We start from the raw sequence: 25,312 nt of genomic DNA, 5'->3' as shown, positions 1-25,312 counted from the left end.
TTTTCCAGGGCCTCATTCATTTGTTGTTTCCACTTCAGAGAGACTTGGTGAGGTCTTTCAGGTTGTCCCCTTATTGCCCCCTGTATTTGCCTTTGGTGAACTAGATACCTGGGGTTGCATTCTGCTTAAGTCTTCTCATTTTATTTTCTCTCTTTTTTTAGTTTAATTCCTGGGGTGATGTTTGTAAGTTGCCTATAATTGGTTGCTTTATTGGTAGTATCTAGGGCCACTAAGCAATAATTACTTCTCTGAGGTATCTTCCATGTGTAGCTTGATTTTGAGTTTTGAGTCTGTTGGAAGATCTTGCCTCTTCAGTTTGCTGGAGATGAGAAGTTGTTGCTTATTTGGCCTAGTCCCTGGTTCTTTGGTACTGTGCCACTGTATTATCTGTGACCCTCAGTTAATCTCAGTAATCGATTATCAGAGCCAATGGCTGTTTAGAACAATTATATCGATCTTGGCTATAGTGGTGCTAATAGCCTAAAATACAGCCTAGAAAACAGCAAACTGAGCTAAACCTTAACTTGCAACTTCTAACTGTATGAACCAGATTTGTGATTATATAACAAAATGTAAAACAAACCAGGTTGATTATATGCAGTATATAAGTCCATAATGTGTCCATTTTGCTGCCAATAAAATTTAAAATGGAGTAAGGAGAAAATAGAGAAGTGGAAGAAGAGAAAGAGATCACAAGTACGAGGACAAAGGTGGGATCACGCCAACTTGGGGAAACTGGTGCAGAAGACTGAAGGAAAAGAGAGATGGAAGAGATAAAAGGAAGAACAGAACAGAACTACACCCACAAAGAGGTTAGGAAGCACTTTCACATTCATTAAAAAAATGAAGGAGAAAAAGAAAAGAAAAAAATAAAGCAAAATGAAACAAACAGAAGGGAAAAAAAGAAAAACAAATAGTCCACTTCTAGGATTCTCTCTGGTTTCACTTACAGTAGACAGCCTGTGGAGACAGAATCCCAAATCATGTCACTCAGCAAGCCAGCAGTTGATTTATGACAGAGTAGTGGATAATCTCAGCAGGCATGCCCTGAGGTTAGACTCACAGAGCTTTCCACAGTCCAAGCAATTTCCACAGGTCTGCGTCCAGCTAGGAGCTGCTGGAGGAAGCTGGCAGCAATTCTGGGTTCTGGAATTACCTGGTCTGACTCCAAAATGGCTCCTGGCCAGTCTCCCCATGGGAGGACCAAGTCCTCTGCACTCACTGCCAACCAGTGCAGTCCTCCACATCTGCCACTCCCTTCCACTGCCACATCTTTCTGCAGAGGCCTCTGTGGTCACCAGCCATCAACACCATGAGTCCCCAGGTTTGAACAGCTCCTCTCGTGAAGTGAATCCTGTCTCAGGCAGAAGTCACTGCCAGCTACCACCTTCTTTGTTGAAGTTTTTCTTTTACTCTCTTTGTGGTTCAATTTGCACTTCACATTCTTCTAGGTCTAAGGGACCCACTTGCTTCCTTAGGGTGTTCTGTTCTAACATCTGGACAGTGACTCTCAGAGAGGCTGTTTTCTCTGCTGCTTACTGCTCTGTCACCTTCCCAGAAGTCTCAAGATGCTTAAATTCTGAACCTATTAAGTGGAGTTATAAATTTTACCTCATAAGATTGCTGTGACCCTTCTGGGGTTAATAAACATGAGCCATCACTGTTTTTGCTGTTAATTCTGACTGCCAGGTGGAGATGGGAACACTGGGCTTTGACAAATGAAACTGGGTATTGCAGGGACAATACTTCTGGCAGGAAAACAGCAAAGGAAGATGGGCTTTGGTATGTAAGAGTTTAGAGCAGTTGAGGCGGGTCAGAGACTCACTCCTGTGGGAGGACCTGGTGAACAATGGGATTGGTGGTCCAGTAGCAGACACAGAGGGGAGGCCTTATATGTGAGGCTAAGGTATGGGCTCTGCAGTCAGCAGGGAAGACCTGAAGGACACTCCTCTGTCCCCACCCAGCAAGGAGGCACAAGGTCAAGCTCCACTCCAGGAGGAGGGACTTGCCAATATTAAGGTACATGCTCGATGCCTGGTGACATACAGGATGACGTCATTCACGAACACTTCATTCATGACAGCAGGGTCTTTCAAGCAAGGAGTCCTCAGACATGTGTGAAGGGACAGGAGGGGTGACTTCTCAGTCCTTTTTTGCTGCTAGTTGTAGCTTTGCTTTGTAATTTCTTCCCCTTTCCTGCAGATGGCTTAGAGTTGCTGGAACCAAAGTGTTTTCTTCTGCCATTTCTTTCCCACTGAAATAAGGTCAAACACTGGCCTTCCAGCAGCACACCAAACTCCTTTCTGAGGCAGCACTGAATCACAGGGTGTCACAGGCAGTGAATTGTGGTCCCCACACTCCCCTATTCCAGCCTCCTTTCCATCAGGGCCCTTGGGTAGCCTGGGGACTGTGGGACGAGGAGCCTTCTAACTTCTGAAGCAGGACTTTCCAGCTTTGCTGCCTCATGGGGGACCACAATTCAGGCCAGCAGCGGAACGCCAATGTGGGCTGGGGGAAGATCTGCACTCAGGTCATTTGTAGTAGCCTGTGCCTTAGACACTTCTTGGGCTAGGCAGATCTGAGGCCTCCTCTGTGCCACACTCCAGGCTCCTGGAACTCCACAGAGTTCATGAAGTCCTCCAATATGGAACGCCTTCATTTCCTCCCCAGACCTCTTCTGGACAGGAGTTAGACCTGGACATGGTACCAAGGATCTAACCTGCACACATTGTGCACCGAAGATTCTAGGATTCAGTGAACCACTGTGGTAGCCACAGGACCTAGAGACTTAACCTCCTGCAAGATGAACACAGCTCACGTCACAAAACCTTTGCTATGCATTTTATTCATATTTCAGTCTTGAACTTAATTTATGGCCCACCTGGCTCTGCACTACCTAGACTGGGCTCAGTCCTGACTCTTGCCTGTCCCACGCAGGTACAGGAGGTAGCTGTGCCAGTGGATGCAGGGCTGTGCCAAGCTCAGTTAAGCTATCTCCCCCCTCCGCTAAGAGCCAGGACACCGAGTCTGCTTGTTTACCTGTGTGCCCAACAGCTGTGCGCTGGCCACAGAGCAAAGTGACCTGGCCATGCCACACAGACACAGCACCAGGCCCTTCCCATTATTGCCAACATCTCTTCCTCTTAGCAGGGAGTGTGAAGCTGGGGACAGAAGTCTTTTTTCCTGAGGACCCCTTTGCCCCCTTCTCAGGTGCCTTTCTCCTTCCCTTACACCCTCCCTTTCCCAAAGTACAAGCTGCCTGCCTATCTGGAAAGGAGGGGCAGCTGCTGAGACCCTCAGGCGTCGGGGAGCCATGGCCTGTCCTGTTCGCTGTCTGCAAACAGGTCCTCCAGCTCGGAAAGGCCTCGTTTCCTCCCCAGGCCTCTTCTGTGAGGGAAGCCACTGCCTGTTCCCACCACCTTCATGCTCAGTGATCCTATGGACATTAATTTCCAAGGTGCTGCCTCAACATTTGCTTTAGTCCTGAAGATTCCCTTTGTGACAGTGACTGCTGTCTCCTCTACTGCTCAGTCACCCACCAGGCAGCCAGGAGCAGGAGCTCTGTTGACACCCCAGACAGAGCCACCTGCCCTTCCTTGTGAGGGTACCAGGCACCCATGTTTCCAGCAAAACTGACTTTAAAGATGCTCAGGCAGCCACGAGCTGCTTGTGGTCAAGTCACCATGGTCAGAGCCCCTGTCACCCTGGATTTCCAAGGTCCCCAGGGCTCTGACAGCAGAGCTTCCTGCGCAGCCCCAAGCAGCCGGGTCTTCCCATTGGTACAGGAAGTTTCAGCTCCAGGTATTGGTTGTTGGGGTGACACAGGTCCCTTCTGGTCCAACAGGCAGAAGTAGTTTTCAAACATCTGGTCACACTGCCACCTCAAGACAACCCAAATGCCTGGCCCAGCCCCCTAATGCATTACAAGAGGCGTGCCCCTCAACCCATGAGTGTGACATTCTTTGAAGAGAGGATGGTTAGAGGTAATCAAGTTAAATTGGTGAGGTGACTCCCTAGCTAGTATCACTGTGTTCTGATACAAAAGGGGTCCTGGCATGCTCCGACCTGTGGGAACATGGACTAAGCCATTCAAAGGTACAATGAAGCCTGAAACAGACAGCCACCCCCACAGCCTGTTGAAGAACCAACCCTGGTAGCACCTCAATTTTGAGGTTTGGGTATCAGTAGCCCAGTCCATGGTATTTGGTGTACAGCCCTTCCCCAGGGACCCACACGGGCCCTGCCCCATCTTTAGTGCACACTGTGACTGCACCTGGGGGCACAATGTGTGAGCCACGCTCCCACACAGGCCTCACAAACCACACCTCCTATAGGAGCCAAGGTCTTTCCCCAGCAGCTAACGTCTTTAATTTTGGAATTCACATCAGTAAACCCAGCTTGACCTTGGCCACAGTTCTCCTGAGGTTCAACTGGGACTGGCATTCACTCCAGGAAGGCAGTGCAGAGCCCAGAAGGGTGGGCAGCCAGCAGTGACGGCCCTGGTGCCCACCCTGCAGCTGCCTCTGTGCATGTGTACTGCTGCCCAGCAGTGACCCTGGACAGATCTGGTGAGGACGAAAGGCAGAAGCAATGTCTACATAAACCTGAGCCAAGAAAACCTGAGGTGTGGTCGAAGAATGCTCCATGGCAGCCTCCAGAGCAGACACCACTGGGGCTCCAACTCCAGCAGCGGGAAGGGCCACGGGGCAGAGCAGGGGAACCTGTCCAGCACCCTCTGCATGCTCAGTGAGGCCAGCCTGATGAAGGGTCCAGTTAACGGGCCCCCCACCTTGGGTCTCTGTGCTCACCACCCCAGAGGTCCTCTCGGAGGACTCCCCTTGGCTCCTTGGACTGGGTTAGGATGCTGACCTGGGCACTTCCTGCAGCCAATGGCTCTGGGTCTGTGCTGGTTGTGGGAGAGGCCTGCAGTAGGGGTGAGGCAGCAGGGATGAGAGGGGTGAATAGGCCCTGGTGGTGCCCAGGGTGTCCATGGAGGGTGTGACCATTCAGCACAGCAGGACAACTGGACCCCAAGGTGGGCTGCTGCGATGGGCTGCTGTTAGACCTAGAAGGTTCTGCCAGGACGGTGTCTGCAGGCAGCTGTGGCACTGGGGATACTCTTGCTCTGGACAGTCCTTGGGGATCACCAGACCTGCAGCCTTCCACCTGGCCGCGCAGGACCTTTGGTTTGGGCCTAGTAGGTCCCTTCTGTTTCCAGTAGGGCAGGTGTCTGTGACCAGGGCCGTGGGCCCAGCGATGTCCCCTGGGAAGGGACCACAGCCAGGAAGCTGGGCCCTTTGGTTTAGGCCCCCGTGGACGCCTCCTCAGCCGGTCCACCTGTGTCCTCATGGTGGCCACTTCCTGAGCCAGGCCTGCCAGGGCTGCAAAGAGCTGGTCCAGCTTCTCCGTGAGGGTGGCACCCAGGCTCTGCAGCTCCTGCTGCAGGGGCCTCCGACAGGGGCACAGTGGCCAGGGGGAGGTGGCTGACCACGTAGGTGAGATGGTTGTGGGAGGCGAACAATTGCTGGGCAGCTCAGGTGGGTCCCCAAGGAGCAGTCTCCCTTGGGTCCTGGCTGAAACTAGAGAAAGGACAAGGTTGGAACTCATGGGCTGTAAGGACTTTTCTCTTGCCTAGAAGACCCTTGAACTGGTGTTCAGTCTCCTGATCCCCTAAAGCCCAGCTTCTAGAACAGAAGGCTGCTCTAGTTTAAGAAAGTACATTACGTATAATACACAAAGATGTTGTAATACTGGGGATCAAACTCAGGGCCTGTGCATGGAAGGCAATCCCTCTACTACCACACTGCATCTCTGGCCCATGGCCTATGGATATCGATGCCCAGCCTTGTTACATCAAAACTAGCTGTTGCCTGCTGTACACCCTCTGACAGGCAGGATCAACCAGACTGAGTTTCCATGGTGACCACACTTGCCCAGACATAGTGGTCTCCCACTTTCTAGGAAAAAAGTAAATGGGTTCCTTGTGCTACTCCTGGGATTCAATGTCTCCTAGAGTACTTACTCCTGCCCTAACGGGTCACTGAGATGGGCCCAGAACAGGACCCCTGACAGCACAAGGCCAGGGGCACCAGGGACAGACTGGGACACAGCTGAGGATACCAAGGCCACTCAGTACCCAGGAGGACTCGTGGTTACACACAAACCACGGGGCCTGGCCCTCTTGCCTTTCCTCTCCCCACTTAGCAGGTAAGATTCAGAGGACTCTAACCTTAAGTTATGTTTTAAAAAATACATCAAATTCTTCAGCTCTTTCCCGGGAACTGGTGTCAACACCAGATAAGCCTCATGGGCCAGCATCAGCCATCATCACCCCTCCTAGTCTAACCTGCTCACCCCAGACTGAGGCAGTGCTCCTGAGCAAGGCTCAGCCCTCATCTTTTCAGCACCTCCAAGGCTGTGGACAGAGGACAGCGACAGCCAAGGCAGACCTCACCCCATTTGGTCTGGTTCTCTAATCAAAGCCAGAGTTTGGTCCCAGGCTTCCATGTGAGGAATGGCAAGGGCTTCCTGGATGCGCCAGGGCTTTAAACCTCACATTCTAAGAGTGGGCAGACAATGCCAGGTGGGATACCTCTGCCCAGGCCACCTGGCAAGTCATGTGTGACCCAGTGTGTGGGTGCATCACCCCTACCTAAGAGCAGGCTGTGATCTGGAGCCAAAGCTCCCTGGAGGGCACTGCCAGGTCCCGACAGTACTAGGGTTCCTTTACCACTGTCTTCTAAAGTCCCTTCCGACCCCCAATTGATTTGGAACACCTCTCAGGCAGATCCGTGCTTTTGAGAAAACCCCATTGATTTATGTTATGTTATAAAACGTTGCAGAGAAACAGATTTCTGGGCAAGACTTTTCCTCACTGTGGCCAGAATGATGAACTTGGAGTGTTTTCCTCCTCAAGCTGAGACCTGGTCCTGGCCCGTGCAGAGGGCACAGAGCAGCCACCAGCTCACCTGCAACACTAGGTCTTCTGCATCCAGGCTCCAGGCCCCTGGGGTCCTCACTGGCCCTCATGGGCCTCTTCTCTGGTGGAGGGACAGGCCAGGGGGCCCCAGCTGTCTCTGCAGAAAGAACACACAGACTTGGGGAAGAGTTATGTATACTTTTACAGGAGCTGCTCTGACATGGGGATCTTCTGATGTGGCCCCCAAAAAGCCACGTTCAGCTTTTAAACCAAGATTAAATAAGATGCAAGATGGAGCCCTGGCCCATCAGGAAGCCCAGCCTGTTACATGAGTGGGAGAGAAGACTGTGGTGGGTGTTGTCCACATGTGACTCAGAATCCTCCAGTTCTAGCCTTAGCCATGGAGTCCACCAGGCCAAGGACAGGTGGGCAGGATCTGATCTCTGGGTTCTGATCCCAGGGAGACTCCACCACGAGCTGGGGACTTGCTCATCTGACCAGCTGGCTCCACCGTTTTCCTCTAGGTGCCAGGGCCATGCGGAACATGGTACAGCTGGCCCCTACACCAGGCATGGGTCAAGGCCTGAGAGCGGAGCCAGCCTCTCGACTTTCCCTGGGTCCTACCTCTCCCTCTTCCTCCTCTGACTGCGGCACTGCGGGGAAAGCCAGGCTGACATGTGCTCTCTGCGCCCTCTTCTCTCCTGAGCAACAGAGAGCTGCCTCCAGTCTTGTCTTCTGCTTTTCCTATTAGGGGCAAACACTAGGTCACAGCCAGGATGGAAAAGTAAAGTGGCCTAGGGCTGAAGTCAGCATCTCTAGTGACACTAATTTCTTTTTTCCCCAGTACTGGGGACTGAACTCCTCAACAGTAATTTTTAAATTTTGAGACAGTCACTAAGTTGCTGAGGCTGGGTTCAAACTTGCAGTCTTCTGCCTCAGCCTCCTAGAGGGCTAGAATTACAGGTGTATTCCACCAAGCCCAGGTATGTCTACCCTTCTTAATGGGACAACCTCAAACATGTTCTCCCAGTGAGGAAATCTCTGATTTTTTAAAATCTTTTTGAGACAGGGTCTTGCTGTGTAGTTTGGGCTGGTCTCAAACACCTGCCTCAGCCTCCTGAGTACTTGGATTATAGGTATGCACCACCATTACAGGCATAGGCCACCAGAAATCTCATTTTTGATACTTCTTTTGTTGACTGTCAAATTTTACAAATGTTATAGTATCACATGATACAATGTTAATATTACATACACACACATTCACATGCATGTTTCACACGCATGCATATTAAGCACATGCATGCATATTAAGCACACAGTATGCACATATCATCAAACACCTTGCCAGTTTTCTCTGCATGGGTGGTCACAAGTGTGGCCCATGCCCCCTACCCAATAATCCGCCTCCCTTGCTTATTCCTCCTTGCTGACAACTAAAGCATCAGACATGAGATGACTAGAGCCAGCAGAGAGTCAGACAAGGCACCCAGGACAATCTGGAGCCCTGGCCCTCCAGAGACACACAGCCACCCTCTGCAGAGACCCTAGCTCACCTGCCCTGAGGCTGCTGTAGTCCTGGGGCTCTATTCTTGCCCCAGGGTTGTCTGCAGGGCTGCAGCTGCTGCTGCCAGTGGAGGATCCACTGGGGCCAGGGGACAGAGGGACAGGATGCTTGCAGCTGGGAAAGTGGCCTCTCTCTGTATCATAAGCAAGCAGGTGTCAGTGTGCTGAGCGGCACCCCAGAGAGCAGCTCACTGCCCCACCTAGCAAGCTCACCCTGGAGGGGTGGCTGCCAGATCTCTGGCTCTGGCCGCAGGTCTTCTCCGTCAGAGCTGTAGAGGCTCGAGCTGGAGCTGGGGCCTGGCCCAGGGCTGGGGTCGGTCAGGCAGGTGAAACGCAAGGGCTTGGCAGGCAGAATCCCCCGCAGAGAGCTCTCCAGGCAATGCAGTGGGGAGGGTCTGGCCACGAGCCCTAGAAAAACAACAGAGCTGCTGCCCATCACTCAAGGCAGACAGGAGGATGTTCAGGCTTGGCCTACAGCATACACAGGCTCCAGGGAGGCCTGAACAGCTCACTCACTGGCTGTGGGAGGTGCAAGGAAGAGAAGCCAGAGCCAAGTCTTGCTCCCCTGGAAAGTCAGCCAGGAAACTTCCAGAAGCTGTAGTGGTGAAGTTCTGGCCAGGTCCCAGGTCTAACAAGCCAGGCAGCCCATCCCTCATGGCAGGTCACTGTCCCTTCACCCAGTGCCACACAGGAGGGGCCATCAGTTTGGTGACTGCCAGTTGGTCACACTAATGAGCTGTCATCCTGTCACCCTGTGAAGACCTGGGGGCTGCTGAGGAGCTGTCTAGGGGCACCTCCCTGGGCCAGCATCTCTCCCTGAGAAACTCAATGGCTGACAGAATGAGGGCCAGCTACCCAGCTCTCCTGGCACCTGAGTTACTTCATCTTCTTTCCTAGCACATGGAAGCTTCTGCCTGGCCCTGGCATCTATACTCCAAGCACAGAATGTGAATCAGGGAAGGAACAGGAACAGAGACAGATGGGAAATCCACTTCCTTCTCAACTGGAAAATATGCCAGGCAATACTGAGGGCACCTTACCGTCTTGTGACCTCTTCCACGGTCTTGGCCTGGTGGCACCCTGGTCTTTGAGTCCTGGTTGGTGGCAGGCAGGGACACAGCTGAAAGGGAAAACCTGTGGGCTGGCCCAGCGGGGACTCTGGGTGGGCCCCTCTCCTCCTCCTTGGGTGCTGTGGACTGGCTCACAGGCCTCGCCTCTCAGTCCTGTGTCAAGAGAAAGCCAAATGCCTGTCAGCCCCATGGAGCCTTGTGTAGTCACAGAAGCAGAGAGAGCATCACCACAGCAGGGTTCTCAACCACTGGGCTTCAGGGCGAGACTGCCTGGGTACCTCTAGAACATCTCCTCAGCTCAAAGGTCTTCCCTGCAGGCTCTGGGGGAAAACAGCGTGGTGGCAGCTGGGCCCACTCCCAGGCCCCCTTCCACTCCCATTGGCTTCCTTGTAAGACCAAGTTACCTTCTTTGTATGTCACCCAGGTCCTGGGCTCCGCTCTCCTCAGTGCCCTGTCCACTGCAGAGGGGCAGGGCTGGGAAGGCTGTGGCCTGGAAACAGAGATCTCCCTGAGGCAGTTTTCCAGGCCCTGAAGTGGGGAGCTCCCTGGTGGGCACCCTGTGAAGGTCAGACATTTTTGGTCTTGGTTGTGGCCCAGGCTCCAACCCCAGAGGTCACCTCTTCCACTGTGTGCTGTCACAACTTAGGAGCTGGCACAGAGACCTGACCTTAAACACGTATGTCAGGCTGCCCCTGAGGAAGCCTGGTGTGTGGGGCCATCATGAGGGACGGTACCACCTGGTGGTCCTAACAATCGAATGCGGCAGTTGTTTCCTCTGCCTCTCGAAGGAGAACAATGTAAACTTCCCTGCTGCCCATGTCACACACCAGGGCAGGACAGCTCTCATTCGATTTCAGCTAGGAAGGAAGCAAACACACTATAAAAACCATATTCCAAGTGACAGCTGTGCAGGCAGCAGGAACCGACACCCTGAATGGAAGTCGGGGGGCGGGGGGAACCACCCCAGGACTGGAGAGGCCGGATGTGAGCTATCACGGGGCAGCCGCCGGGCTCAGATCTCCTGCAAGGCTACAAGCAGAGGGGACCTGAAGAGAAGCGTGCCTCAACACTGCCCCTTCCTACAAAGAAAGGAGTGGTGCTAAGACAACGTGTTGGAAAATGCCGAAGACAAGAGGCAAAGTAAGGGCACAGATGCCACCATCTGTGTTATTAAACCTGAATATTACATATTGTAATCCAAGTATTGTAATCTTTTTTCCAGTTCACCTTATAATCTGGCAAGTTATATTTGTAATCCCATAGAAATCTTATCAGAATTCCAGCGAGTTAATTCCAATCTACTACTTCCAATGCAACCCACAGCAAGAGTAAAGACACTAGGACATATTCAAAGTCATGGGCAGCCAAGGGGTCCTAAGTCCGGTTCAAGTGAGGATGTGTGGACAAAGGCCCTGATCCAAGGCCTCTCCCAGGATGTATTATCTTGTGAAGAAGTGTTCAAGGATGAGCGATAGTGAGGATGGCGGGAACTAGGTAAGTACCTAGCTGGCGAGCCAGGTGGGAAGAAAAGCATCTTTACAAAATGCAGGGAGAATGCCATGCGGAAAGACGAGTCCACATAACTTCACTGGGAAATCACATGAATGCATTTGGAGGCTGTGACTTTGGTTTCTGATATGTAAACTTTTGTGGCCTGGGGAGTCAGAGTCTCTCTATTTTGAGGCTTGTACCCAGTTAACATTCCTGGAGCTGGGTGGCTCTGCTACCTGGCTGCGTTCAATCCTTTATACAGAGCACTATGTGAGGAGACAGGAAACTGTCAGAGATTGCACATCAGTACCTCGACCGGCCTTGTTGGTATTGCTTACAGCCAACACTGAAGGGAAAAAGAGTAGCACAGCTTGCTCTATATGTATCAGTAGCCGAGAATAAGACTCGATTTAACTAATGTTGCAGCAATTGTTCTGCATTCAAGGAGAGGTGCCCCGGTCATCTTCCACGCTGTGTGAGGGGACAGATGTCTGGAAGGTGATGAACTCACAACAGGGTTGGCACAGGGACATAAAGAGGGGCTGGAGGGCCAGAGGTGGGGGGAAACCCATCTTCCCTACAGAACCTCTCATAACTTTTGGACAAAGCCATGAAATACCACCTATTAAAAAACTAAACATTATGATGAGTCTGCCATGTGTTAGGGGAGAAGCTCCCACCCAAGGTGCTCCCCTCAGGTGGGACTCAGGCACAGAGAAGGACCAGGCTGGCTCTTGGGACCCTACTGGCCCACCCTGGGCCTGGTCCAGGTCCCTTGCCTAACAGCAGATGTGATCAGAACAGAATATTATAAGCAGACAAACCACATGTCCACCTGTGTGACAAGATGGACCAAGAGTATCTTATTCAGATAAAGAAAAGGCCCAAAGAGGGAACCGGAGAAAAAGCACCCCGAGGTCTCCAGTCCCAGGATGTCTCCCCCGGGGGCTTCAGGAAGGCACGGTCACCAAGTACTCTTCTGAAGGTATCTTACAAATGTCTGAGGGCCTCATGACATTTTTCCCTAGGGTAAAGGTCAATCAGGTATTAGATGCGAGTCTCTGGCTGGAAAAAAGATATGTTTAATGCACGGATTTTTTAAGAGACCTCAGACTCTGTCCTGCCCCTGCTGAGCCCAGGCACTTCTCACCCAACTCCACCCCACCCAAGACAAGGCTGGCACCTGCTCCTGCCTCAGTATTCCCAGCTCTGCCTCTGGCAATGGGTGCAGAGGCACAAGAGGATGTGGGCAAGAGCCTCTTGCAGGCTCCTGGAGGGACTCACCTGTGGGCCACTCGGGCTCACCTTTGCCAGAGTGCTGGCCCTGGTTCCCTCCAGGGCTCCTGAAGTCCAGGTCCCCATCAGTGCTGCTGGCTGAGGAGAGGCTAGTGGGGGTCCCTCGAGGAACTAAGGGTTGGGTGGGGCCCAAAGGTGCAAGTGGTTCCCTGGTGGCATCTGCAGAGAGCAGTCCAGTGATAGCATAGTTGGGAAAGAGGTCACTGGAGAGGTAGCACCAGGAGACCCTGCCCCAAAGGATCTGCCCACGGAGTTTCCCCAGCACTGAGGAGAATCCTGAGTGTCCACAGCTTATCTGGGGACTAGGGAGAAGAGCTCGTGGAAGAAGCGGCCCGAAGACTGTGGGGAACTTCTGAGGACAAAGAAGAGGCTGGGGGAAGAGGCAGGTGGGCCCCAGGGGACTAGGGTGGGTCCTAACAGTGTCCTTGGCAGCTCCTGCTACTACATGCAGTGACAAACCCCTCCAGGTCCACGGGCACATCTACCTTCACTGTGTGATCCTTGGGGCCGCAGCTCAGGTCTCTGAGACCCAGCATCTCCTGGCTGGAGGGTCCGGGACCAAGAGGTGGCTGGTGGCTGAGGAGGTGACAATGCACTTGTGGAAATGCCCTTCAGACAAGCCTCCAGGGCTTCCAGAGGTGAGCTCGACACCCTGCAAGCTGCAAAAAGGGAGAGTAGCCTGGCATCTTTTCTCACAGCTTCCCTGGCCCAGGCTTCTGCAAAGGTGACAAGTTTGTACTCAGCCCTGGGGGCTTGCCAGGCAGGAGATGATCCCATGGGGCATTTGGGATCTGCATCCTAGGTCTCACTGGGAGATAGGAGATAGGGAAGACAACCTAGGTCTCACCTTGAGCCTCGGGGCCCCAGACGGGCACATGGACCCCTCCAGTATCTCCAGTGGCAGAGGGACTGTGGCCCTGCCTGCTGAGCTGGCCGGATGCAGGCACCGCGGTGCTCGGGGTCCAGCTGTCTTCCACTTTCACCATGGTGAGTGCGTCACCAGCTCCAGGACCAGCAGGGTGAGGCGGAGTCTGGAGGTGTCCGGGTCCTGTGGGAAGGTGGGCGGCTGGGAGGCTCAGGCTGCAGGCTGGGACTCATGCCATCCTGTGAGGCTGCAGAGGGTTAGGAGGGGCTCACAGGACTCTCTGCTGCCTGGCAGTCAGGGCTCTGGGGACAGTCACTTCTCAACCACTGCAGACCCAAACCATACCACCTTCACCCAGAGGCCTGGGGTGCCCTGAAGCACTGGCATAACAGGGTAGAGCAAGCTGTCTTAGGTCAGCACCAAGCCATACCTTCCCATCGGCCAGCAGGACTGGCTTACCCCACCCTGCCCAGGCTTCACTGAGTTCATATATGCAGAGAAATAGGTGGCCATGGGAATGGGCACCCATCCCATCCATACTCACTGGTGGGGCCCCTGAATCCCAGGCATACTACCTAACCGGAACATATCGACAGGAACCCTGAATCACAACTGTGCCCTGAGAGCATGCTAAGCTACAATTCCACCTTGCATTACTTGGCTTCTCCCCCTCCCCACTATCCTTTCTTCCTTCTAGAACTTTCACCACTGTAAGAGACAGTTTGGAAAATCCTCAAGCACTGGCTAAGCACCTCCTGCATGCCTCGATTCAGGCACACAGTGATGATCCCCACATGGCTCCTGTGACTGGCATATCGACAGGGGCCTACCTGTTGTCACCCATAGCCCGGATGATGTGTCATATGTGGGGCTCTCCTAGCCCAGTGTTTACCTCCAGGATTCCTCTTCCAGGGCCCTGGATCCTCCTGAACCAGTGAGTGCCCTGCTCTTGAGGGGCTGGGGTACCTGTCGTGAGTCTTGGGAATCTCCTTCAGACAATTCAGCAGACCCTGGAGGGGACAGTCCCCCAAAGCGGCCTCGGTCTTCACTAAGGGAAAAAGGCATGCATTTCTACTTGAGCCCAGTATCCTCAGCCCTCCTGATTATGGGCAGGGTACCATTCTTACTGCAGAAAGAAGGCTACAGGCCAGAAATCTGGAACTTGGGTCTCCCTGTGGCTTACTTAGTCTTGTATGAGCCAGCATCATCTCAGCACCTGGTGTACAGATGCCTGGGGACCACACACCTCAAAGAACTGGGTGGACAAGAGGGGAGGGCAGAAGGGTGCACCAAAAGGTAAGCGTGGTGCTCCACTGAGGGAAGCCCAAAGCCGCTGGTGGTCCTGAGCCACACTGCCCTTCAAGGAGAGGCAGATTCTGACAGACAGACAGACACACATGTAATGGGACAGATGCTGAAACAAGGGCCAAGGCTTTGGTGGCTTATAGGCACATCAAACTCCTGCTCCACTGCACTCCCCAGGCCTCAGAGTCCGCTCTCAGCACCTCACCAAGGGTCCACAGGAAGGGACAGGTGAGTGCCCTGGTATTAGCAAGAGTAAAGAGCACTGAAGAAACCAGGGTAGGGTCCACTACCGAGTTTTTGTTTTCTTTAGCCAACTACTATCCTTGAAGAGCCATCTGCCCACAGACATGTGACACCTGGGCTATAGGAGGGCCTGGGTGGTAAATCAAGGCAGATGGTGTGCAGCCAGGAAACAGCTGTGGCACGGCAACACATGCTTTCCAGAGACTCACCTGGCCAGGACGGGCTCCGTGACCCCAAGTCCACTCCTGTTTGCCTGGACCTATCCAGGCTCAGAGGAGGAGGCACTGAGCCTGGGGACAGGTCAGGGCACTGTGGCCCAGGCATGAGGATATCTTTCAGGCAGTTGATGAGGCCTTGCAAAGGGCTGGTTCCAGGAGAGACCCCTGCATGGGCACATGGGTGCTGAGGTCAGTGTGGTCCAGACAAGGCAGCGTGAGCCCTTCACCAGCCCACCCACGCAACAGACAGGCCTGCCTGTGTTATGAGGCTCAGACAGGAGAATGGCACAACCTCCTCACGTGGTCTAAACTCCTCCCTTCCCAATGGCAGCCCCACTCAGCTCCAGGGCTGCCCCTCCCTCAGGAAAGCCAGCTTCTCACTTGGCCCCTTGGACTCTCTTTCTTGTTGCTGGGGACTCTTCCTCCGGCTGGGACTACAGGTAGGAGTGTTCAGCTCTGCACTTGGGGCTCCTGGGCCTTCCTTCCCTGTGGGCCAAGATCTGTCAGCAGTTTCTGTTGGGAAACACACCGGGTGCCAAGGCTCCAGACTCTGGTGTTACCCCACATCCGGGCCCCATGAGGACAGATCTCCTGAGGTCTCCAAGCCCCTGGCGGGTAGCCAACTCCTGGGAACCTGGACTTGTGTGGGAGGACACAAGTCCTTCTGAGGACTTGTTCCACGCAGGCTTTCCCCTCTTCCCTTCCACTTTAACTGGAAATACTGAGCTTGGTATTCACTCTGAATAATCTCCAACCCTTCCACCTGCCCCTGCCCCCCAATCTGGTGCAAGCCTCAACATACAGGCCACAGTCCTATTTCTCAATCAGGACACATGGAACCCTACAGCAAACGGACCAGATGACACCTGAAACCACAGGCTGACTGGCGCATTTTTAGGGAGTGCCAATTTTATTCCATACTACTCCCAACTGTATTTAATAAGACCATTTATTCACTGCTTCTCCCAGGCTGCACACTCTGCTTTTCTTTGTTCTAATACTTTGGAAAAGAACAAATGACAAGTCCAAAACTCCCTCTTTCTCTATCCCTTTTGGGTTTTTTACAATCAACTGCAAAAGACTGTCCAAGTTCAAGAAAATTGATTTTTTACCATTTAAATAATCTAAATGAAAAAAATTTTAAAATAATCTAAATGAAAGATGACTTGGTGGTAGACCAACAGCCTACTACCTGAGAGGCTCTGGGTTCGGTCCCCAGAACCAAACAGAAAGTAGCAATAAAAACAACAGCAATAACCAAAAGCCCTCAGATATATAGACAAATGCAAAATTTGCAAGCAGTATTGGTTTTGTTTTATTTTTTGGGGGGGGGTACTAGGAATTGAACTCAGTATGTCACGCTTGCCAGCCAGGTGCTATACCACTGAGCTAAATCCCCAGCCCCTGCAAGAAGATTTAAAGATCAAATGAGACTCCTGAGAATTCCAGTGGCTATCCTTACTTCCTCGGCTTTTAGCACTGCTTTGGTGAAAGCTGAGAATCAGACCAGGTGTACAGGGAAGCCACTTGCTGACCTGGGATTCCCTTGCCTGTGCACACAGTCCTCAGTGAGGGGACTGGGGCAAAGTGAGAGGCATGATCAAGTGTCACGCCTCCTCTTTGGTCTGCAGACCAGAGGAAGAGCATGTTGTCTCATTCCCTGGGGATCTTGGTCCCATTTAGCAACAGAGGAAATGGAGACCTAGAGAAAATGAAGAGGGCACCCTAAATCCCTGATTCCATGCTGGCTGGCGCTTTCCCTATGAGGTCAGACTCACTAGTGTGGAGGGGGCTTCCTTGGCCCCCATCTCCAGGAGGGCCACTAGAGGATGAACTGCTGGAGGGCGTGGTGGCCAGGCTGGGCTGGCTCACAGGGCTGTCAGGAAGGCAGCTGAGCAGGCCTTGGAGAGGGCAGATGCCCACTGGCACAGCTGCTGTTGAGAGGAGGGAAGAGATGCCAACTGGTAAGATGTCCCGACATCATCACAATCCCAGTCCTTTCTTGCCATGTTCAGCTAACAATAGCCTGGGTATCAGTGACTTCAGCACTGCCACGACTGAGCTGTGAAACAGATTTACAGCCAGGTGTGCCCTGGTAGAACAGGAAGCAGCAGTTCTAAAGCCACTTCCTGGCACCCCCGTACATCCCCATCTCTGCCCCACTTTCTACTTCATCTGCCATCACCTGAGTGGGGCTGGAGTGTGGGGAGCTTCTAGGCTGGAGATGGGGCCTGAGCTCAGCCACCCTGGATGGCAGATAGACAGCTGGAGAGGAAGGCAGACACAGAGCCAGTGAGGGATGACTGGGCCCCCATGGGCCACTGGGATAAGACTCAGTTTCCCTCCCTAACTCATTCGCACAACTGGGGACAAACACACCGGTCACCTACCATGTGAGGTACGAGCTGACAGGGTGGGGCCACCATGAGGAAGCTGGGTGCACAAAGAATCCACTAGGAGCAAGGCTGAGCTGCTCTTATGTTCCCTGGCTAGGAGCTTGCAGGGGGGGGCACACAGCCCAGCCACCAGGAACCACGGCCTTGCTGTATGTTCCAGGAGCTGGCAGGGACACTGCATGTGGTGCTATGGACTTGACCTTGACCTTGTGGAGCACAGAGAGGCTCCGGAGGCCACCCTTGCTTTCTGTCTTACCTTGTAGGCTCGCTGTGTCCCCATCCAGGCTGGCTCCCTCACTCTCAGGGCCATCCTCGGCGCCCTTGGTTTCCCCGAACAAGAACTCTGGAATCTCCTTCACCAGCTGCACCAAGGCGGTGAGGTGCAGGCTGGGCTGCAGCTGTCCTCCTGGCAGAAGGCTACCGTGAGCCCTGTGCCTCCCCGCTGTGTGGCACACACGCTTCTGCATGTGTCACCACACCCAGCCCCTTGGGCAGCCCTCACCATCACCGGAAAAGCAGCCGAGACCAGCCTGAGGGAGAAGATGCCCAGGGAGAAGCAGAGGACCTGGACCTAGGTCAGGTGACCTGCCCAAGGGCACAGCTAGGACAGGATGGGAGGCAGGTAACAGGCTGACTCTACATGGTTACCATATTATTCTTGTCTCCTTTCTTTCTCTTTTTCATGTTTGCAATACAAAATATTTACATTCACCTTGAGGGTTTATAGTCATCTTGTGCTTACCATGTCTTAATTCCTTTTATTCTCCTTTCCCTCCCAGCCTTTTTATTTGTAAGAGATTATTATCACCCTTTTTCCTGTTTTCTATCTTTTTAAAAACTATTTATAATTTGAGTTTTTCATATACAAAAAGTTTTGCGATACTTAAGCTTATGTGTCTGACATTTAAAGAACTAGAAACCACTCCCCTAAGATTAATATGGAACCACAAAAAGGGGGGGGGGGCTAGGGATTTAGCTCAGCAGCACAAGGCCTGCCTTGCAAGCAGGCAGTCGTGAGTTCGATCCCTGGTACCAATAAAAAGGAAAAAGACAAAAAAAAAAAAAAAAAAGATTCATATGGAACCAGAAAAGACCCAGTATAGCAAAAGCAATCCTGGGGGCAACAAAAAGAAAGCAGGAGACATCACAATTCTGGAGTTCAGATTATACTACAGAGCTGCAATGATAAAAACAACATGGTACAGGCACAAGAAAAGCCATGTGGATCAAAGGAACAGAATAGAGGACGTAGAATCAATCCCAGGCATTTTCAGCTCTCTGGTCTCTGACAGGGAGGCCAAAAATATATGCTGGAGGAAAAATACCCTCTTTGGCAAATAGTGCTGGGGAAATTGGTTCCAGGTAGACTGAATTTAAATCCCTGTCTCTTACCACAAACCAAAATAAATATGGATTGAAGTCATACATATAAAGACGGAAACACTTAATCTGCTGGAAGATAAAATAGGTAACAGTCCTATCCCCCTTCTTAAGGGGGCCATCTGGACCTTCTGGGCCTTACCCAGCCTGGGCCCCATGGACTACATTACCATCTGAGGAGCTGCAGGCTGGCCCTAAGGTGGGGGCTGGGGTAAAGCTTCCATGGGGGCAAGAGGAGGGGCTGAGGTGCGAGAGCAGCCCAGGGTGCTCCAGGTAGCCTCTGAGCACTTTTCCATGCAACAGCCAGCATAGACAATGTACCAGAGCCCAAGCCCAGAGGGGCAACGGGCAGTGCCAGGTAGGGCTGGTGCTAGGGACTGAGGACAGCAGCTGTGAAGGGTGCCTAAAGTCTGCCACAAAGACTCACCCTGGGGGCTGGCCCCCGCAGTCGGCTCCTGCCTCTGCTCAGTGCGATTTTCTGCCCTCGGGGCTCCTCCAGGCTCCACGGGTAACAGGAAAGCAGAGAGGGGGAGCAGCTCAGCTGTCCCTAGGAAGACAAGAGGAGACGCTCACCCTGGAACAGGGTGGCCTCCCCTTTCCATCGCCTCACAGTGGCCAGATGCTGCAGTTTGCATGTTCACGCATGCCTGTATGGCCACCCAGATTCAAAGAACAACAGAGGCCCCACAGGATGGCACCCAGGATCCCATAACAGTACACAGAACATGAAAGCAAGGGTGCACAAGTGAAAGCAAGCCTCAGGCCAGCCCCCAAGCTCTCAGAACACCCCAAACCACCCACCTCCCAGATAAGAAGACAAAGGTCCGGGGGCCTGAGGTGCCAGGAGACTCTGGGAGCCGGAGTCTTACCCACGGAGACTAGCGTCTCATAGTTTTCCCGCATCACATCCCGGTAGAACTCGCGCTGCCCTTCCTCCAAGAGCCGCCATTCCTCCTCCGAGAACCGCACAGCCAGGTCCTTGAAGCTGATGGGCACCTGCAGGCACAGTCTTGAGGAGTTGGCTGGCTCTACAGCTGCCCCTGGTCTTAGGGACCTGCCCGTGTCTCCCAGGGGATGCCGAGTATGGGAAGAAAGAGGCAGGGCTGGAACCTAGCACCAGAGGCATGAAGAACAGTACTAAGCACAGTACCATCAGCCAGCTGAGTTCCCAGCAAGATATATACTGAAGTCCTAATTCTCGTATCTGTGGACATGACCTTACGTGGAAACAGGCTCACTACAAATAAAACTAGTTACATGGGTCACTTAAAGCCAGGTGACTAGCGTCATTACAAGAAGGCATATGGAGATAGACACATGGGGAAAAGAGCCCATGTGAAGATGGAGGCACACACAGGAGGGATGCAAATGCAGGCTAAGGAGCACCTGCAGCCACCAGAAGCTGAAGAGGCAAGGAGAACTCTGCCCTGGAGCCTTCACAAGGAGTGTGCCCCTGATGACCCTTGGTTTCAGGTTTCTGGCCTCTAGAACTAGTGAGAGAAAAAACTCTGATACTTTTTAAGCCATCTGGCTTGTGATCCTAAATCAAGGCAGTCCCAGAAAGCTAATATGATCTCATATTCTGTGGCCACTGAAACAGGGCAAAAGTCAAGCCCAGTCAGCTGTAAACTTAACACATTAGGTCAGACTTACCTGCATTAATAAGCACACTTCACTGTCAATGTACAACGACCCAAGATCCTATCACTGTGACATTAAAAACATTTATAAATAAAACTAACCACAAGGGATACCAAGGTTGACCCAATCCAGACGGGCTCTGGATTTTCAGTTCTGCAGTGTTTGCATATACACATGACGTAGCTTGAAACTGGTACCTGAGTCTATAAATGAAATTCACTTGTTTCATACGCATCCCTTACACATAAGTGGAAGGTGACTTTAGACAGTATTTCGAGTGTATTTTAACTGTGACCTGTCAGGTGTGGGATTCTCCATGCAAGCTGTCACGGTACTCAGAAGTTTGGATTCTGGAGCATTTTAGATTTCACGTATTGGATTAGAATTGACCGACCTGTGTTGAACACTACATTTTTTAGCAGAGATGACACTACAGTGCAGATAAAACTCATAAAGTGTTTATTATGTTGCTTCTCTAAGTACCACTGAGGGTGGGTGTGGGATAGGCAATAATAACTTCATGCAGCAGGCCGGGGCTATAGCTCAGCAGCACAGCTCCTGCCTGGCAAGCTCAAGGTCCTGAGTTCCATTCCTGTCACCAAAACAAAAACAAACAAACAAATAAAAAAGGCTCACCCAGCTTCACCTTCTTGCCTTGGGCTGGGAGCCTTGTCATTCTGTGCACTTCTTAGAGAAGTACGCAGAAAACTCAGCACCCTGGACAGTTTCATATGCCACACTCAACTCTTCTATGCTCATTCTACTCATTGTGGCTCATGAGAAAAAAGTAACATTTCTGTCTTACTTGAAAAGGTCATTCATGGACTTGAGACTAGCCATGAAACCCTAGGAAATGACCAGCATCTGATGGCCATGAATTTAAAATAATGGAAAAAATGAACTTCGTGCAAATGACACAAACAGAATGTAAATGACTGGAATGGTTCTTTTGGCTTAGAAACAAATATTAATTGTTTGTGACAATTATTAAAATGACATTCCCAATAAGTCAAAGAAGATGATCTATTGCCTTGTTTCATCTACTCAAACCAGTGATTTAAAAAAAGCTGTCTCTGAGCCAGGTGTAATGGCACACTTTTAGTTTCAGCACTAGTGAGGCTAAGGCAAGGCGGCTTACCACACGTTTGAGGGCTGCCTGGCTGTGTAGTAAGTTTGAGGCCAGCCTGCATTGCATGAGACCCCATCTAAAACAAAAAACTGTTACTGCTATTAATTGGCAGCCTTGTCACCTGCTGCTGCCACACTCTACCTGCCACCCCTGACAGCTGAGAGCTGACAGCACCACAGTCATGCCCTTAACCCCCTGCTGTCCTTTGACCCTGTCAAAAATGGGTTCTACCCACCTCTCTGGCTCAGGATAGCCTCTCTGGTGACCGACTACCAACTGTCTAGCAGTCTGGAAGCCCAAAGGTGGTCAGAGGCCGTCCACCACCCTAGCTCACTCTGTGATCCTGGTCCCTTCTGTGTCATGGTGGCAGCCACAACCTTTCCCCCCGAGCTAACCTGTGGCTGTGGCCCATCATGGTCACTCCTTCTCCAGAACCTCACAGACATCCTCCAGGATCTCTCTTAGAAAATGGTTTACATTTCTTCTTCTGGACCACACAGCTAACAGGACAGGCTCTTAAAAAGACTATAGGCAGGTGGGTCCTGGCAGGCATCTGGGAACATCATAAGGGTCCCCACAATTCTCAGTAGCTGGGCTGTGCTAAGGGAACAGTTTGTACTAAGCCTCTGCATTCCTTCTGGGAACATGGAATCTGCATATGTCCTGGGCAGAGAGTACCTGTGTGACTAACTGCTCTCTAGTGGGCTTCCCCAGTATACGACATGTTGCAGGAGTTGTCACAACTTCATGCTGGAAGAACTATGTCCTGTGACTGCACTGGATAAGGCCTCTGGAAAGCTGGTCCCTTGCTGTCCCCAGACTGCACCCATGCCTCTGCTACTGTTGTTTCATGGTATCTGATGCCTAGCAGCTCAGTCTGAGTCCTCGTGTGAGTTCTTGAGCCTTGGATGATCTTGGAGACCCTGACAGAGGGCCCCATGACTCTTGGTCACCTCATCCCCGTGGTATTTGGCCAGAACTGAGAACTAAGTCTCTGTTCTTTATATCCTGGTATAGTGGTACAAAACAAACAAGGCAGGTGGCCAATGATTTAATCAGCCACCATATATTTCCTGTTTTGAGTGTTAGCTCTCATTTTCACGGTGCACAGCTAGTTTATTCTGGGTCTCAGTCCATTTTGTGTTTCTAAACAGAATGCCTGAGATGGGGTGATTCACAAAGAAAATAAATTTCTTACAGGTTTGGTCTGAGAAGTTAGTCCTACATTAAGAGGCCACAACTGTGTAGGACCTTTTTCTGTATCCCAACATGTGATATGGTAAACCAGGGCAAGCCAGCCAGAGCTCACTCCTTCCATCACTGATTAATCAATTAGTCTATCAATGGAGTAATCCACTCATGAGGATAAAGTCTTCATAACTCAACTGCTTCCCAATTTTCCACCTCTCAAACAACATTAGCATACAACTTTGGAAGTAAGTTTCCAACACATGAAATTTGGAAGCCAGTCTCAAATCACAGTATTCTGATCTACCTGTCTTCTGTGAGTTTGGGTAATGCAAGTTGCTTCTCCCAAAAACAGAAGGGTGCACAGAACTAATTGGTTATGGAGCTTCAGCCAAACTTCTTTGCCACTTGGGCTGAGCAAACTCACCTATGATATTAAGTTCATGATAAGCTACCTCCCAGGGATGTTGTGAACACGAAGAGAATTAGTGCAGGGAAAGTGCCCAGAGTAAATGCTGGGGTGTGTACAGTGCTATGACTGGTGTTACTGCCACCTGGTCTGTCTGCCTCTCATCTACTTGCATGTCACACATACTGGCACCTTGGGCCTTCCACACAGGACTACCTCCAAAGCTTTTTTACCCACAGGCTAAATAGATCTTTGTGAGCAATGCTTTCCAGGCCTCTTCCATCTTTGGTGACCAAGTTTTCAAAAGATGCCAATGGGGACTTGCTGTAGCTAGAGTTGGTGCTCTTGTCAGTGTCCAGAGAAGTGCAGGAAGAATGGAGCGCGTGTGTGGAAAAACTGAATGTGCAAATGCTTGTCTACAGGAGGGACATCACCTGCAGCTCACCACCTGCACCCTCTGCTCCCTTTGGACCTCACTTCAGCCTCCTCCCCAATAAACTGAGAGAGGCTTTGGGCCGATCTGGGACTGCCAGAGCCGGGCAGCCTCCTCTAACACCCATCAGAACATGCATCTTACCAACCTAGACCATACTCCAGGCTTACCTTGGGCTCCTAGGTCACTAGATCACACCACGCTACCCCTGTGTCTCCCCTTCAGGCTGTGCTCCTACACCCCTGGACTTCGGGAAGTCGTACTAAGCAGGAAGACTGCAGGTTCTCTCTGTCCTTCTCCACCTTGTACTCACCGAGGTCACGGCTAGCCACCTTCCCCAAGAAACTACAGTGGGAGGAAGCATACTTTTCTGAGAGTCAGCGGTCCAGTCCCGAGTAGGGCCAATGGCATGTCTGGGCAAAGGTGTCCTTGAGCTGCCTGTCAACTACAGCTGCAAAGAAGACTGGCCCTGACCTGCGGCAGTCCATTTTCCTGGCTCCTCCCCTCTTCTGCAATGCTTATGTGATGACAAGGTGCTGGCACAGAGCCTGCTCTACCTGACCACACTTCAGGCCACCATCCCAACGCCGCTCCAGTTTGGCCAAAGTTTCAGAGTCACCACAACTGCACAGTTGGCTCCAGGTACCCATCAGAAGACAATGCAGCACGTCTCCATAGGCATTTCCACAGCCCACAGCTAAGCTCGGACAGTGCCCCAGCGACGGCAGATGGAGCTCTCCCTACAATTCTCGATTCTACACGCCTTAGTAGGATAAAATTTGGAATATGTTCTGTCTTCTGTGTCTCCCCACTCCTCGGGATCCAGAATCTTATCAAATATAAAAGTACTAGACAGCCATTGCCCTGAGGCCTTCATGCCCACCTCCATTACTCTCAGGATAATTTGTAACCGAAAGAAGCCATGTAGAGCAAAGGCAAAGGACAAGTTTCGCCGGATGGAGAGAATCTAGAGATCACTGTGTCTCGGGGACCGGTAGTATGGGGGGAGGCGGAGGACGATCCAGACTTATCGACTAGAAATCTGGGACACTGGGCTGGCCCAAAGTTGGCGGTCGCGGTCTTCCCCGCCCTGCTGCCCCGGTCGCCCCGCGCGTACGCCCCGGCTCGCCTTACCTGGCGCGCCATCCTGGGCCTCAGCCTCACGGCAGCCCCTTGACCACCCCAGCTTCCGGCGCGGCGTCCGCCCAGCTCCGCGAGCCAGGAGGCGAGGCCGGGGCCGTGGGACGCGAGGGAAGAGCGAGGGTGGGCGCGCCCGGGCCTGTCCCTCTCATCTGGCAGTCCGGTAGAGGTGGACCCGCTTTCTACCGGAGTAACTGGCTCGGTGGTCCGACGGGCGCAGGCGCGGACTACACTTCCCAGAAGGCTACGCGGGAGCAGGGGTCGATGGCGTGTTAGGGGCGGGGTCTTGAGGCCCCATCCCTTGTGCCCTGATGGACCCTCCACTGTGAAACTGCGCATGCCATTCCGGTTTAAGTCCTTGAGCTCCTTGGTTGTTTCTGGCTTGCGGTTACATGTTGTGTGACTACTGCTGGCCAAGTGGGCCCCAGCAAGCAGTAGATCTTAAATAAATGCATGATGAATGAACTAATCGTGGGTTGCATCATTTTCCGCTTTTTCTTACGCCCCCAAATTCGGGTATGATGCTTCCTGCTAGACATGAGGTCCAGGCTGAGCATGCTGAGCCTCGTTTCTCTGTCTGGAGGACCCTAGTTAACTCGGAGAAGGGCATAAGGTTAGCCTGC

General features: G+C 52.2%; 1 protein-coding gene across 9 annotated transcripts; it reads right to left on the bottom strand.

The window, feature by feature from the left end:
- Nucleotides 1-4,331: 4,331 nt before the first annotated feature.
- On the bottom strand, nt 4,332-24,938 carry Krba1 (KRAB-A domain containing 1). 9 transcript variants are annotated; one of them, XM_013152248.3, is made up of 18 exons: nt 24,684-24,937; nt 19,619-19,745; nt 19,177-19,296; nt 17,626-17,775; nt 16,752-16,907; nt 15,355-15,459; nt 14,965-15,138; nt 14,100-14,255; nt 13,190-13,390; nt 12,828-13,001; nt 12,352-12,501; nt 9,960-10,112; nt 9,526-9,708; nt 8,699-8,893; nt 8,476-8,619; nt 7,544-7,663; nt 6,969-7,076; nt 4,332-5,579 (listed from the first exon to the last, which is right to left on the bottom strand). In XM_013152248.3, exons 1-18 carry the CDS (start codon nt 24,693-24,695, stop codon nt 4,774-4,776), a joined length of 3,234 nt encoding a protein of 1,077 aa, XP_013007702.3. In that variant the 5' UTR covers nt 24,696-24,937; the 3' UTR covers nt 4,332-4,773. The 9 variants fall into 9 exon arrangements, 8 of the variants coding, with proteins under 8 accessions (XP_013007702.3, XP_013007701.3, XP_063106777.1 ...); XM_013152247.3 differs by having other exon boundaries at nt 15,355-15,486; nt 16,752-16,904; XM_063250707.1 differs by having other exon boundaries at nt 16,752-16,904.
- Nucleotides 24,939-25,312: the final 374 nt, after the last annotated feature.

This window comes from Cavia porcellus, unplaced genomic scaffold (assembly GCF_034190915.1).
Source record: "Cavia porcellus strain 051 isolate PalLab524CR breed Dunkin Hartley unplaced genomic scaffold, mCavPor4.1 scaffold_6, whole genome shotgun sequence".
Lineage (NCBI taxonomy): Eukaryota > Metazoa > Chordata > Mammalia > Rodentia > Caviidae > Cavia > Cavia porcellus.
This window is presented reverse-complemented; position numbering and strand designations above follow the sequence as displayed.